Source organism: Puma concolor, chromosome B1 (assembly GCF_028749965.1).
Source record: "Puma concolor isolate L17-30 chromosome B1, mPumCon1.1.hap2, whole genome shotgun sequence".
NCBI classification, from domain to species: domain Eukaryota; kingdom Metazoa; phylum Chordata; class Mammalia; order Carnivora; family Felidae; genus Puma; species Puma concolor.
The window spans coordinates 167,432,290-167,445,770 of record NC_141670.1 but is presented as its reverse complement, the minus strand read 5'-3'; the positions used below and the strand labels follow the sequence as shown (position 1 = coordinate 167,445,770).

The 13,481-nt window shown below is 39.0% G+C and overlaps 1 protein-coding gene across 5 annotated transcripts in view; it reads left to right on the top strand.

Annotated features, from left to right (window-relative positions):
• The window catches only part of ATP10D (ATPase phospholipid transporting 10D (putative)), a 109,421-nt gene that overhangs the window by 29,469 nt on the left and 66,471 nt on the right, over positions 1 to 13,481 (top strand). For 4 of the 5 annotated variants that reach the window (XM_086705127.1, XM_086705128.1, XM_025922358.2 and 1 more), the window contains exon 3: positions 1,246 to 1,440. In XM_086705127.1, coding sequence (XP_086561253.1) covers positions 1,246 to 1,440 — 195 coding nt within the window. The remainder of the gene's footprint in view (positions 1 to 1,245; positions 1,441 to 13,481) is intronic. The other variant, XM_086705129.1, reaches the window with a different exon arrangement.

Here is a 13,481-nt window from a genome sequence, read left to right as displayed (position 1 = left end):
GTAAGACCTGAGCTTAGAAAAATGCGGGAATGAAAAGAATGATCTATTACAGATATTATGGGTTAGATACGGAGAATTAAGTAAAAAGATGGTGTGAACATTTTGATCTGAGTTAGCCAGAAGGATTAGGAGAAGACAGGAATGAAAAGAAAGTTGGTTTGATTATTTTGTTTTTATAAATGTTGAGTTTGAGATGCTAATGTGTGAATAGAGAGATTCTCAGCATTCATTATTCATTCTACACATATTCATTTTCATTATTCACTCTACTTCGGTTCCACATGCATTTATTGAACGGTGGGTATGTTTACAGTATAGATGTGAATTTGTTGAATTAATGGCTTTAAATGCTATGGGTGAGTCTGTCTTTTATGAAGTTCATAATCTAGTACACTTGATGGAGCTAGAATCTGGAACTTGAACAGAGTCCAGGGCCAGTGTTGTAAGTTTGGATGCAGTCCACATGGAAACAATAGAAGCCAAAAAAGTAGGAAAAAGAGTTAAGAAAGAAATTTTCAGAGCAGAAGGAGTTAGAGGCGAGGAAGGGAGAAATGTGGGGAAATTATTTTGAGAAGTGTAATGGTTAATGGAGAAAATTCATGGTAAAAACTCAAGGGGCTATGCAGGATTGAGATTTTAAGGAAATGAGCCACTTGAATTTACCTTAGGGACCAGTGGAGAAGTATTTGAATATGTAAAATAAAGGAGTGGAGGAAGTTCCTGAAAAAGTGAATAGCCGAAGAGCTGAGATAGAAGGGTAGGTCTCCAGGGGAAAAAAAACCCTCTCGGGCTTCTCTGGTTATTTTGAGCCTTGTTTGAATCTAATGTTCGGACTTGCAAAGTAACTTCTGAAGGCTAGAGAATTGGAGTTTTAAAACATTTATTTCTACTATGTGTTAAACACTGAATTTCCTCTAAATTTCTAGAGCCTTTAAAATGAAAATAGTGTCTTCTGTTATGCTTTATGTCATGTCTTACACAACCCAAGACTGTCCTGCTCCAATATTCACTATTATGTATTTAATAAAAAATACCTCCTATTTATTGAAGTAATGCCCTGAGCTGGATGTCTGCAGGAGTGACACATTGCTCAGATCCGTCAGGTTGTGCTAGTTATCTATTTCGTAGCATCGAAAATGAAACAGTAGAAATTCGTTGGAAGGCACCCTGTGGTATTGTTGCCCCTCTTGCTTTAAACTTGTATGTGATTTGTTAACACCTGCTTGTGTGTGTTTGGATTTGCAGAGCTGCCAATTTATATTTCCTGTTTCTAGCTGTCTTGAACTGGGTGCCTTTGGTCGAAGCCTTCCAAAAGGAAATTACGATGCTGCCTTTGGTGGTGGTCCTTACGATTATCGCAATTAAAGATGGTTTGGAAGATTACCGAAAATACAAGATTGACAAACAGATCAATAATTTAGTAACTAAAGTTTACAGTAGGTAAGTGGAACAGGAGCTGTGCTAGGGAATACCCATGTCTTAGAAATGTGCAGAATGTTACTTTTTTCTCCCTTAGATGTGATTGGGACCCTTTTTGGTGATGGTGGTGGTGGTGATGTTTTCAGCTAATATTTGTTGAAGACCTGCAGTGAGTTTAGTTCAGGTGTCATAGCAGAACCAAAATGTGTAAGGTGGTCCTGATTTAGGATGGTCTGATTTAGGATTCTTTGACTTTACTGTGATACAAGGCAGTGTGCATTCAGATTTCAAATTTAGACAGTTTCCCTGGGTGAGTGATGCGGTAAGATACTTTCATGATGCTGGACAGTAGCAGGGAGCCTCAGTTCCCAGTCAGCCCTGTGATCAGGGGGGTACATAATTATTTTGTACCCATACAACATTCTGTTTTTCACTTTCAGTACAGTAGTCAATAAATTATGTGAGATATTCAACACTTCATTATATTTTAGTATATGTGCTGCCAAAGCGAGCACTAACACTTCATTATAAAATAGGCTTTGTGTTAGATGATTTTGCCCAACTATAGGCTCATAGGTAAGCATTCTGAGCACGTTTAAGGTAGGCTAGGTTAAACTATGATGTTCTGTAGGCTAGGGGTATTAACATGCATTTTCAACCTACAGTATTTTCAACTTGCAATAGGTTTTTTGAGATGTAACCCTTTCATAAGTCAAGGAAGAGCTCTAAAAGTTATTGTCAACCCAGGAGTTGATAAAGCAAAAGCTTCTATAACTTATTATAAGTGGAATTGAAAGCATTAAACTTCAAACCATAAGAAAGAAAGCAAGCAGATAGTTTTTAATACTAGATGTTATAATTTGGGATTAAGAAGAGGATGGAATAAGAAAAATATGAATGGATATGAAAAACAAGATGGGATATGGAAGAAAAGACCAGAAGTACCTGTTGAGGAAAGGAATACTGAAAAAGGGGAAGAGTGGGGTTTTTTGTTTTTTTTTTTTAAAGATTTTATTTTTAAGTAATCTGTATAGCCAACGTGGGGCTCAAAATCACAACTCTGAAATCAAGAGTTGCATGCTCTACTGAATGAGTTAGCCAGGCACCCCAAGAGTGTTCTTTTTTGTACACAAAACTAGAGGCTTATAAAACTCTTCCCACTGCAGCAGCAAAAGGTATTCATAATAGGTCTTTTCAGAAGCATATATACTCTGTTGGAGACGTGTATCTCCAGTATTTATTAAACTGAAAGACTGTGTAGCTAAGAATAAAGTCTGTAAAGATGAGTTTTGAACTGTGCTGTATGTTGTAAATCTACATCTACAAATTATACCTACGATACTGGTATCCAGAGATAACTATAACACGGCTGTATATTCCTTTAAGTCCTGTGCTCATTGTGTACATGTGTTTTACAAAATTAAGATTGTGTTGCATATATTTTTACCCTAGTTGTTTTAGCCTAATACTGTACCACAAACATTTCCCATGTCTTTGTGAAGATGAAATTTTCCTATTTCATACTTTTATGAAAATGAATTACAAAGTTTATAAAACTCTCTGGCATTATGTTTCATGAGAAATGTATCTATTTTTTATTTTAAAATGCTATTTTTTTAATTTTTTAATGTTTGTTTATTTCAGAGAGAGAGACAGCATGAGCAGGGGGAGGGCCAGAGAGAAGGGGACGGAGGATCCAAAGCAGGCTCTGTACTGTCAGCACAGAGCCCGATGTGGGGCTTGAACTCATGAACTGTGAGATCATGACCTGAGCCAAAGCCAGACACTTAATTGAGCCACCCAGGTGCCCTTGTATCTACTTTTTAAAAAGTCATCTTTAGGGGTGCCTGGGTGGCTGAGTCGGTTAAGTGTCTGACTCTTGATTTTGGCTCTGGCCATGATCTCCTGGTTCATAAGATCGAGCCCCATGTCAGGCTCTGCACTGACAGTGCAGAACCTGCTTGGGATTCTCTCTCTCCCTCTTTGTTTTCCTCTCTCCCTCTCATGTGTACATGCTCACTCTCTCTCTTGAAAATAAAATAAATAAACTTTAAAAAGTCATCACTAGAACAGATTTGTGAAATTCTGAATCTAATATGTTAATAGCTTTACAAACAAGTTTATAATGTTATTTATTCATTCATTCATTCATTCATTCATTCATTCTCGGGTAGGAGTGTTCTGAGGAAACGGAGTATATTAACTTGGCCCGAGGTAACCCACTAAAGGAGCCATGATGACAAATGAAGAGAGGGAGTGTTAGGCCTACTGTGAAGGGACTTTACCACCAGGCCACTGCTTGGACATTGCACTAGCCAGGGTTGTCCAGAGAAATAGAACAAATAGGAATGAGATTTATTATAAGGAATTGGCTCCTGTGATAAAAGAGGCCAAGAAACCCCAGCATCCACAAGCTGGAGTTTCTGGAAAGCCAGCAGCACACTATGGAGGCCTGAGAGCCAGAGAATTGATGGTGTAGATTATAGTGCAAATCTGAAGGCCTGAGAACCAGGAATGCTGAGGTCAGACTATCAGTGTCCCAGCTCAAGCATCAGAAAGGCAGATAGTAAATTCAACCTTCCTCTGCCTTTTTGTTTTCAAGGGATTGAGTGAGGGCCATCTGCTTTACTCAGTTCACCAATTCAAATGCTATTTTCTCCCAGAAACACTCTCACAGACACACCCAGAAGTAGTGTTCAACCAGTTTCTGGGCATCCCTAGTGAAGTTGACATGTAAAATTAACCATCAGAGATGTTTTCCTTTAGTGGCAGAGAATTCATCTCTCTCTCTCTTTTTTAAGTTTTTATTTAAATTCCAGTTAACATACAGTGTAATATTAGTTTTAGGTATACAATATAACGATTCAATAATTCCATAGATCACCTGGTGCTCAGCACAACACGTACCCTCCTTAACCCCCATCAGCTATTTAACCCATCCCCCTACCTACCTTCCTTCAGGGGTAACCATCATTTCTCTATAGTTAAGAGTCTGTTTCTTGGCTTGCCTGCTTCTCTCTTTCCCCCACCCCCTTTTGAGCAGAGAAGGAATGGGTGAAAGCTATGCTTTAGGAATATTGGTCTACTCAAGTCCTGGGAATAGCCTCTCCTAATAGAGTAGATCTGCCTCTGCAAATCATTCCAGAGCACTGCTGGGAGTAGATGCAAAGTACAGGAAGGGGTGCATACAGAGGTACTGTGAAGAAGAACCCAGTTGAATTTGGTGAACTTTTGTGATTTTTGAGTAGAAGTACCACTGATAGAAGTAGGGAGCATTACATTCACCTTAGGGGTAGGATGAGCTGGAAATGAGAGCAAGACAGGCATCCAAGTGGAAATGCCCCCCAGGCAAACAGGAACATAGTGCAGAAGTTCTGGAAGGAAGGAAAAGCTATGATAAGAAATGACAAAGTCATCAGTCTGTGTAGAGATGATTTTGAAGTGAGGAGTTGGACTTAAAGCCCTAAGAGAAAACAGATGAAGAGCTGAAAGGCTGAGCTTTGAGCCCAGAGGTAGGCAAGCACTTCTCAGCCCCTTGAGCAGACTTTCCAGGTTCCTTTGGGCAGATGTTGCCACTCCTTCTTCTGACATCTCAGAGCATTTGGTACATTTCTTGGATTGACGTTAATGTTCTTATGTAGACTCTAAGTTTTTAGATTGTAATTCTAAATTTGTCAGACTAGAGATTCTGTTCTAGTTACCAAGTCTGAATAAGAGACATGTAGGCTCAAAAGTCTAGTTTTATAATAAAAAGCAGTACATTTTGTTTTTTCAACATTTTTTTTTATTATTTTTTTATTTTTGGGATAGAGAGAGACAGAGCATGAACGGGGGAGGGGCAGAGAGAGAGGGAGACACAGAATCGGAAACAGGCTCCAGGCTCCGAGCCATCAGCCCAGAGCCTGACGCGGGGCTCGAACTCACGGACCGCGAGATCGTGACCTGGCTGAAGCCGGACGCTTAACCGACTGCGCCACCCAGGCGCCCCAAAAGCAGTACATTTTGAACAAATTTTAGGCTCTTTTGGCTGACCAAAAGTTCAACCAGATGACATAATTTTTGTTGTTGTTGTTTAGTTTCAGGAGAAAAAGAACTCAAAGAATTGTCCTCATGGAATTGTCTTTAATTTTATGTGAGCCACAGAGGAAATAGTTAGGCTGCTCTGATAAAGTGATACTTAAGCTAAAACCTGTGGGATTTTGAATTGCGTTCGTTATTAGAATTCTCCAGTGACTTTCTCAATATTTGTTTTAAAGATCTAGAAACAAAACAAAACAAATAACTTTTTTTTTTCTCCTTTGTAAGATGATGTGACTTGTACTTAGATAAGGGAAAATTTGGTCTGTGTTTTTTTTTTCTTATACTCTTGTCTATTTAAAGCGAACCAGGAAAAACTGTTGTATTGTGTAGAAAACTGAGAATAACAGTAAAAGCTCATGGTTTTTATTTTAAAGTCATGAGTGTTTTACTAAAACATTGGTATGAATCATTTGATGGTATTTGAGTCTTTATCATATGCCAAGGATAGACAGGTGGTGTTGATACAACCTTACCCTTAAAAACTAACTGCAAGAAACAGTATTTTAGAATGATTATATGATGAGCAATGAATCGAGATTTTGACCAATTTTAAGATTACCCAGAGTACCAAATTTAGCGAACAGGAAGAATGCTTCTTATGAGTATTTTTTAAATACAAGTTATTGTATATAAATAATTACTGACTTTTAGTGGTAGTTTAAAGTTGATAACATGTGTTTGTTTGCTTTTCTTTAAAAAAAAATTTTTTTTTAATGTTTGTTTATTTTTGAGAGAGGGAGACAGAGAGCAAGCAAGGAAGGGGCAGAGAGAGAGGGAGACACAGAATTCAAAGCAGGCTCCAGGCTCTGAGCTGTCAACACAGAGCCTGATGTGGGGCTTGAACTCATGAACTATGAGACCATGACCTGGGCTGAAGTTGGATGCTCAACTGACTGAGCCACCAGGCACCCCTGTTTGCTTTTCTAACTTGTTCTAAATAAACTGTAATTCTGATTTTCTCAGTTAGTAGCTGGATTACTTTAGGCACACTCCATAAGCTAGCAGAACCCCAGTTCCCTTCATTAGGAATCTAATAGTAATAAAACAGTAAGCAATAAACTCAGCCCTTTCTAAGTCCTAAGTAAAGGTTCGCCATTATGATCATTTTTGTAGGCTAGTAATAACTACTAGCTACAGTTGTCACATTATTAAGTCATTTAATCAACATCTGAGAACTCCTTAGGACACTGTTTTGTAAATATTAAAATTGCCTAGTGGGAGACCTGGTATGATTTTTTTCTAAGGTGTCCTTTTGGACATAGTCCACATCTATTTTAGATAATTTGCATACAAATTTAAAGATAAGATGCAGTATTCTATTTAATTGTTTATAGTCTATCCCAAGATGCCATTTTGTGATTGCATTTCAAAGTAGAATTAGGTAATTTTCTTTTTGTCTATTATTTTATGTAATTTTATTTTGTTTGGTGTTGCAGAAGAAATACTGCTTACCTTTTTCCCCCTCCCCTCACATTGTTCTTGGAACAAATTATAAGGATATAAAGAAATAAAAGTAGGCTCTAAGATCATGCCTTGTTGATTTAAACATGCTAACAACTTAAATTCCCATGAAATACAAAGGCATCACTTTAGAGAACAAATTATTCCTCAGCAAAATTAAGGTGAAGGTGGGAGCCATTAAATTGTACAAGCTTCTGGAAGAAGCATATTAACATTTTTGTGCAGATAATTTGATTCTTGTTTGTAATATGTGGTCTTTCACATGGTGCTTGTCTTTGGGCAAGTATCTTGGGAAATAACAAACACTAATATAGAAATTAAACATTTAAACTTTATTATACCTCAATTAAGTTGGAATTAGCTATTATGGAAAACCTAACTTTCTTCAGATTGCCTTTAAAATAGCAGCCGTGTATAAGGTATTAAGATTTGTTTCAAGAGAATAGAAGTGTGTCAAAAACAAAACTACTGAAACCCAAGTGTTCAGGTGCCCAAGCTAGACCCCTGGAAATTGCCCCGGAGTCTCCCCCATTTCAGCTAGTCAGCAGCAGTCCTGAGGACCCGCTCTCTAGTGATTTCTTCTGACTTGAGCCTACGGTGTGCTTTGAGAAATCTGCCACCAGATTATCTCAGCTTGGTCTCCAGGAACCACCCAATAGTGACCATCACAAATTGCAGGGCCACGGAGCTGTTGGTGGTAAAATCTGTCGTGATCCTGTGGAAGACTGTGCAATCTGAGGACCTGCCTGACTGCTTATTTTCTTACATCACAATTAAAAATGCTATCATGAAGATGGCAGCATAGGAGGATGCTGGGCTCACCGCGTCCTGCTGATCGCTTAGATTCCACCCACATCTTCCTAAATTACCCAGAAAACCGCCAGAAGACTAGCAGAATGGACTCTCCAGAGCCAAGTGTAGACAAGAGGCCCATGGAGGAGGGTCTGCCTCCCTCCCGGTGCTACAGGGCCCCTCCCGCAAGGGATCACCGACAGCAAAACAAGCTAAGCCTGCCCCTCCCGCCCTTGTGCACCTTGCAGATCCACCCCAGCTAATATGCCAGATCCCCAGCACCACAAGCCTGGCAGTGTGCAAGTAGCCCAGACAGGGGCCACACCACTCCACAGTGAGTCCTGCCCCTGGGAGGGGAGAAGGTAAGGTACACACCAGTCTGATGATGGCCCCAGCAGTGGGCTGGGGGCAGACATCAAGTCTGACTGCGGCCCTGCCCACCAACACAAGTTACTCTGGACAGTACAGGGGAAGTGCCCTGCTGTTTGGAGCCACCTCAGAGACTACCCAAAATGACGAAATGAAAGAACTCTCCTCAAAAGAAACTCCAGAAAGTACGACAACTAACAAATTGATCAAAAACAATTCAAGCAATATAACAGAACCAGAATTTAGACTAATAGTCATAAAATTAATCACTGGGCTTGAAAAAAGTATAGAGGACAGCAGAGAATCTATTGCTACAGAGATCAAGGGACTAAGGAATAGTCAGGAGGAGCTAAAAATGCTATAAATGAGGTGCAAAATAAAATGGAGGCAAGCACAGCTCTTATTGAAGAGGCAGAGGAGAGAATAGGTGAATAAGAAGATAAAATTATGGAAAAAGAGGAAGCTGAGAAAAAGAGATAAAAAAATTCAGGAGTATGAGGAGAGAATTAGAGAACTAAGTGATGCAATCAAATGGAACAATACCCATATAATAGGAATTCCAGAAGAGGAAGAGAGAGAGAAAGGGGCTGAAGGTGTACTTGAACAAGTCATAGTTGAGAACTTCCCTGATCTGGGGAAGGAAAAAGGCATTGAAATCCAAGAGGCACAGAGAACTCCTTTCAGACGTAACTTGAATCGATCTTCTGCACAATATATCATAGTGAAACTGGCAAAATATAAGGATAAAGAGAAAATTCTGAAAGCAGCTAGGGTTAAACAGACTCTAACCTACAAAGGGAGACCCATAAGACTAGTGGCAGACCTATCTACTGAAACTTGGCAGGCCAGAAAGGAATGGCAGGAATTCTTCAGTGTGATGCACAGAAAAAATATGCAGCCAAGAATCCTTTATCCAGCAACTTTGTCACTCAGAATAGAAGGAGAGATAAAGGTCTTCCCAAACAAACAAAAACTGAAGGAATTTATCACCACTGAACCAGCCCTACAAGAGATCCTAAGGGGGATCCTGTGAGACAAAGTACCAGAGACATCACTACAAGCATGAAACCTACAGACATCACAATGACTCTAAACTCCTATCTTTCAATAATAACACTGAATGTAAATGTACTAAATGTGCCAACCAAAAGACACAGGGTATCAGAATGGATAAAAACAAGACCCATCTGTTTGCCGTTTACAAGAGACTCATTTTAGACCTGAGGACACCTTCAGATTGAAAGTGAGGGGATGGAGAACTATCTATCATGCTACTGGAAGTCAAAAGAAAGCTGGAGTAGCCATACTTATATCAGACAAACTAGACTTTAAATTAAAGGCTGTAACAAGAGATAGAGAAGGGCATTATATAATAATTACAGGGACTACCCATTAGGAAGAGCTAGCAATTGTAAATGTCTATGTGCCGAATACGGGAGCCCCCAAATATATAAAACAATCACAAACATAAGCAACCTTATTGATAAGAATGTGGTAATTTCAGGGTACTTTAATACCCCACTTACAACAATGGATAGATCATCTAGACACAGGATCAATAAAAAAACAAGGGCCCTGTTGGGATGAGCACTGGGTGTTGTATGGAAACCAATTTGACAATAAATTTCATATATTGAAGAAAAAAAAAAAAAAACCAAGGGCCCTGAATGATACATTGGATCAGATGGACTTGACAGATATATTTAGAACTCTGCATCCCAAAGCAACAGAATATACTTTCTTCTCGAGTGCACATGGAACATTCTCAAAGATAGGTCACATACTGGGTCACAAAAGAGCTCTTTATAAGTATAAAAGAATTGAGATCATACCATGCACACTTTCAGACCACAATGCTATGAAACTTGAAATCAACCATAGGAAAAAGTCTGGAAAACCTCCAAAAGCATGGCAGTTAAAGAACACCCTACTAAAGAATGAATGGGTCAACCAGGCAATTAGAGAAGAAATTAAAAAATATATAGAAACAAATGAAAATGAAAATACAACAATCCAAATGCTTTGGGATGCAACGAAAGCAGTCCTGAGAGGAAAATACACTGCAATCCAGGCCTATCTCAAGAAACAAGAAAAATCCCAATTACAAAATCTAACAGCACACCTAAAGGAAATAGAAGCAGAGCAGCAAATACACCCTAAACCCAGCAGAAGAAGAGAAATAATAAAGACCAGAGCAGAAATAAACAATATAGAATCTAAAAAAACTGTAGAACAGATCAACGAAACCAAGAGTTGGTTTTTTGAAAAAATAAACAAAATTTATAAACCTCTAGCCAGGCTTCTCAAAAAGAAAAGGGAGATGGCCCAAATAGATAAAATCATGAATGAAAATGGAATTATTACAACCAATCCCTCAGAAATATAAGCAATTATCAGGGAATACTATGAAAAATTATATGCCAACAAACTGGACAACCTGGAAGAAATGGACAAATTCCTAAACACCCACACCCTTCCAAAACTCAATCAGGAGGAAATAGAAAGCTTGAACAGACCCATAACCAGCGAAGAAATTGAATCAGTCATCAAAAATCTCCCAACAAATAAGAGTCCAGGACCAGATGGCTTCCCAGGGGAGTTCTACCAGACGTTTAAAGCAGAGATAATATCTATCCTTCTCAAGCTGTTCCAAGAAATAGAAAGGGAAGGAAAACTTCCAGACTCACTCTATGAAGCCAGCATTACTTTGATTCCTAAACCAGACAGAGACCCAGCAAAAAAAGAGAACTACAGGCCAATATCCCTGATGAATATGGATGCAAAAATTCTCAATCAGATACTAGCAAATCGAATTCAACAGCATGTAAAAAGAATTATTCACCATGATCAAGTGGGATTCATTCCTGGGCTGCAGGGCTGGTTCAACATTGGCAAATCAATCAATGTGATACATCACATTAATAAAAGAAAAGATAAGAACGATATGATCCTGTCAATCGATGCAGCAAAAGCATTTGACAAAATTCAGCATCCTTTCTTAATACAAACCCTCAAGAAAGTCGGGATAGAAGGAACCTACTTAAGCGTCATAAAAGCCATTTATGAAAGGCCCACAGCTAATACCATCCTCAATGGGGAAAAACTGAGAGCTTCCCCCCTGAGATCAGGAACACGACAGGGATGCCCACTCTCACCGCTGTTGTTTAACATAGTGTTGGAAGTGCTAGCATCAGCAATCAGACAACAAAAGGAAATCAAGGGCATCAAAATTGTCAAAGATGAAGTTAAGCTTTCACTTTTTGCAGATGACATGATATTATACGTGGAAAACCTGATAGACTCCACCAAAAGTCTGCTAGAACTGATACATGAATTCAGCAAAGTTGCAGGATACAAAATCAATGTACAGAAATCACTTGCATTCTTATACACTAATAATGAAGCAACAGAAAGACAAATAAGGAAACTGATCCCTTTCACAATTGCACCAAGAATCCTAAAATACCTAGGAATAAACCTAACCAAAGATGTAAAAGATCTGTATGCTGAAAACTATAGAAAGCTTATGAAGGAAATTGAAGAAGATATAAAGAAATGGGAAAACATTCCATGCTCATGGGTTGGAAGAATAAATATTGTTAAAATGTCAATACTATCCAAAGCTATCTACACATTCGATGCAATCCCAATCAAAATTGCACCAGCATTCTTCTTGAAGCTAGAACAAGCAATCCTAAAATTTGTATGGAACCACAAAAGATCCTGAATAGCCAAAGTAATATTGAAGAAGAAGACCAAAGCAGGAGGCATCACAATCCCAGACTTTAGCCTCTACTACAAAGCTGTAATCATCAAGACAGTATGGTATTGGCACAAAAACAGACACATAGACCAGTGGAATAGAATAGAGACTCCAGAATTGGACCCACAAAAGTATGGCCACCTAATCTTTGACAAAGCAGGAAAGAATATCCAATGGAAAAAAGTCTCTTTAACAAATGGTGCTGTGAGAACTGGACAGCAACATGCAGAAGAATGAAACTAGACCACTTTCTCACACCATTCACAAAAATAAACTCAAAATGGATAAAGGACCTGAATGTGAGACCGGAAACCATCAAAACCCTAGAGGAGAAAGCAGGAAAAAACCTTTCTGACCTCAGCCACAGCAATTTCTTACTTGACACATCCCCAAAGGCAAGGGAATTAAAAGCAAAAATGAACTATTGGGACCTCATAAAGATAGAAGCTTCTGCACTGCAAAGGAAACAATCAACAAAACTAAAAGGCAACCAATGGAATGGGAAAAGATACTTGCAAATGACACATTGGACAAAGGGCTAGTGTCCACAATCTATGAAGAACTCACCAAACTCCACACCCGAAAAGCAAATAATCCAGTGAAGAAATGGGCAGAAAACATGAATAGACACTTCTCTAACGAAGACATCCAGATGGCCAACGGGCACATGAAAAGATGCTCAACGTCGTTCCTCATCAGGGAAATAGAAATCAAAACCACACTCAGATACCACCTCATGCCAGTCAGAGTGGCTAAAATGAACAAATCAAGAGATGATAGATGCTGGAGAGGATGTGGAGAAACGGGAACCCTCTTGCACTGGTGGTGGGAATGCAAACTGGTGCAGCCACTCTGGAAAACAGTGTGGAGGTTCCTCAAAAAATAGATCTACCCTATGACCTAGCAATAGCACTGCTAGGAATTTACCCTAGGAATACAGGAGTGCTGAGGCATAGGGGCACTTGTACCCCAATGTTTATAGCAGCACTTTCAACAATGGCCAAATTATGGAAAGAGCCTAAATGTCTATCAACTGACGAATGGATAAAGAAATTGTGGTTTATGTACACAATGGAATACTACGTGGCAATGAGAAAGAATGAAATATGGCTCTTGTAGCAACGTGGATGGAACTGGAGAGTGTTATGCTAAGTGAAATAAGTCATACAGAGAAAGACAGAGACCATATGTTTTCACTCCTATGTGGATCCTGAGAAACTTAAGACCATGGGGGAGGGGAAGGAAAAAAAAAAGTTAGGGAGGGAGCCAAACCATAAGAGACTCTTAAAAGCTGAGAATAATCTGAGGGTTGGTGGGAGGTGGGAGGGAGGGGAGGGTGGGTGATGGGCACTGATTGAGGAGGGCACCTGTTGGGATGAGCACTGGGTGTTGTATGGAAACCAATTTGACAATAAATTTCATAGTAAAAAAAATAAAAAAATAAAAATATTATGAAAAAAACCTAATCACTCAACAAATTTGAATGCCTACTCATTGTAAGCACTGAGAGATTTAGAGATTTAAACAAAAAATGGAAAAAAAGGTAAATACAATACCTTTCTTCCAGGAACCTACATTATTTTCTGATTTTGACAAA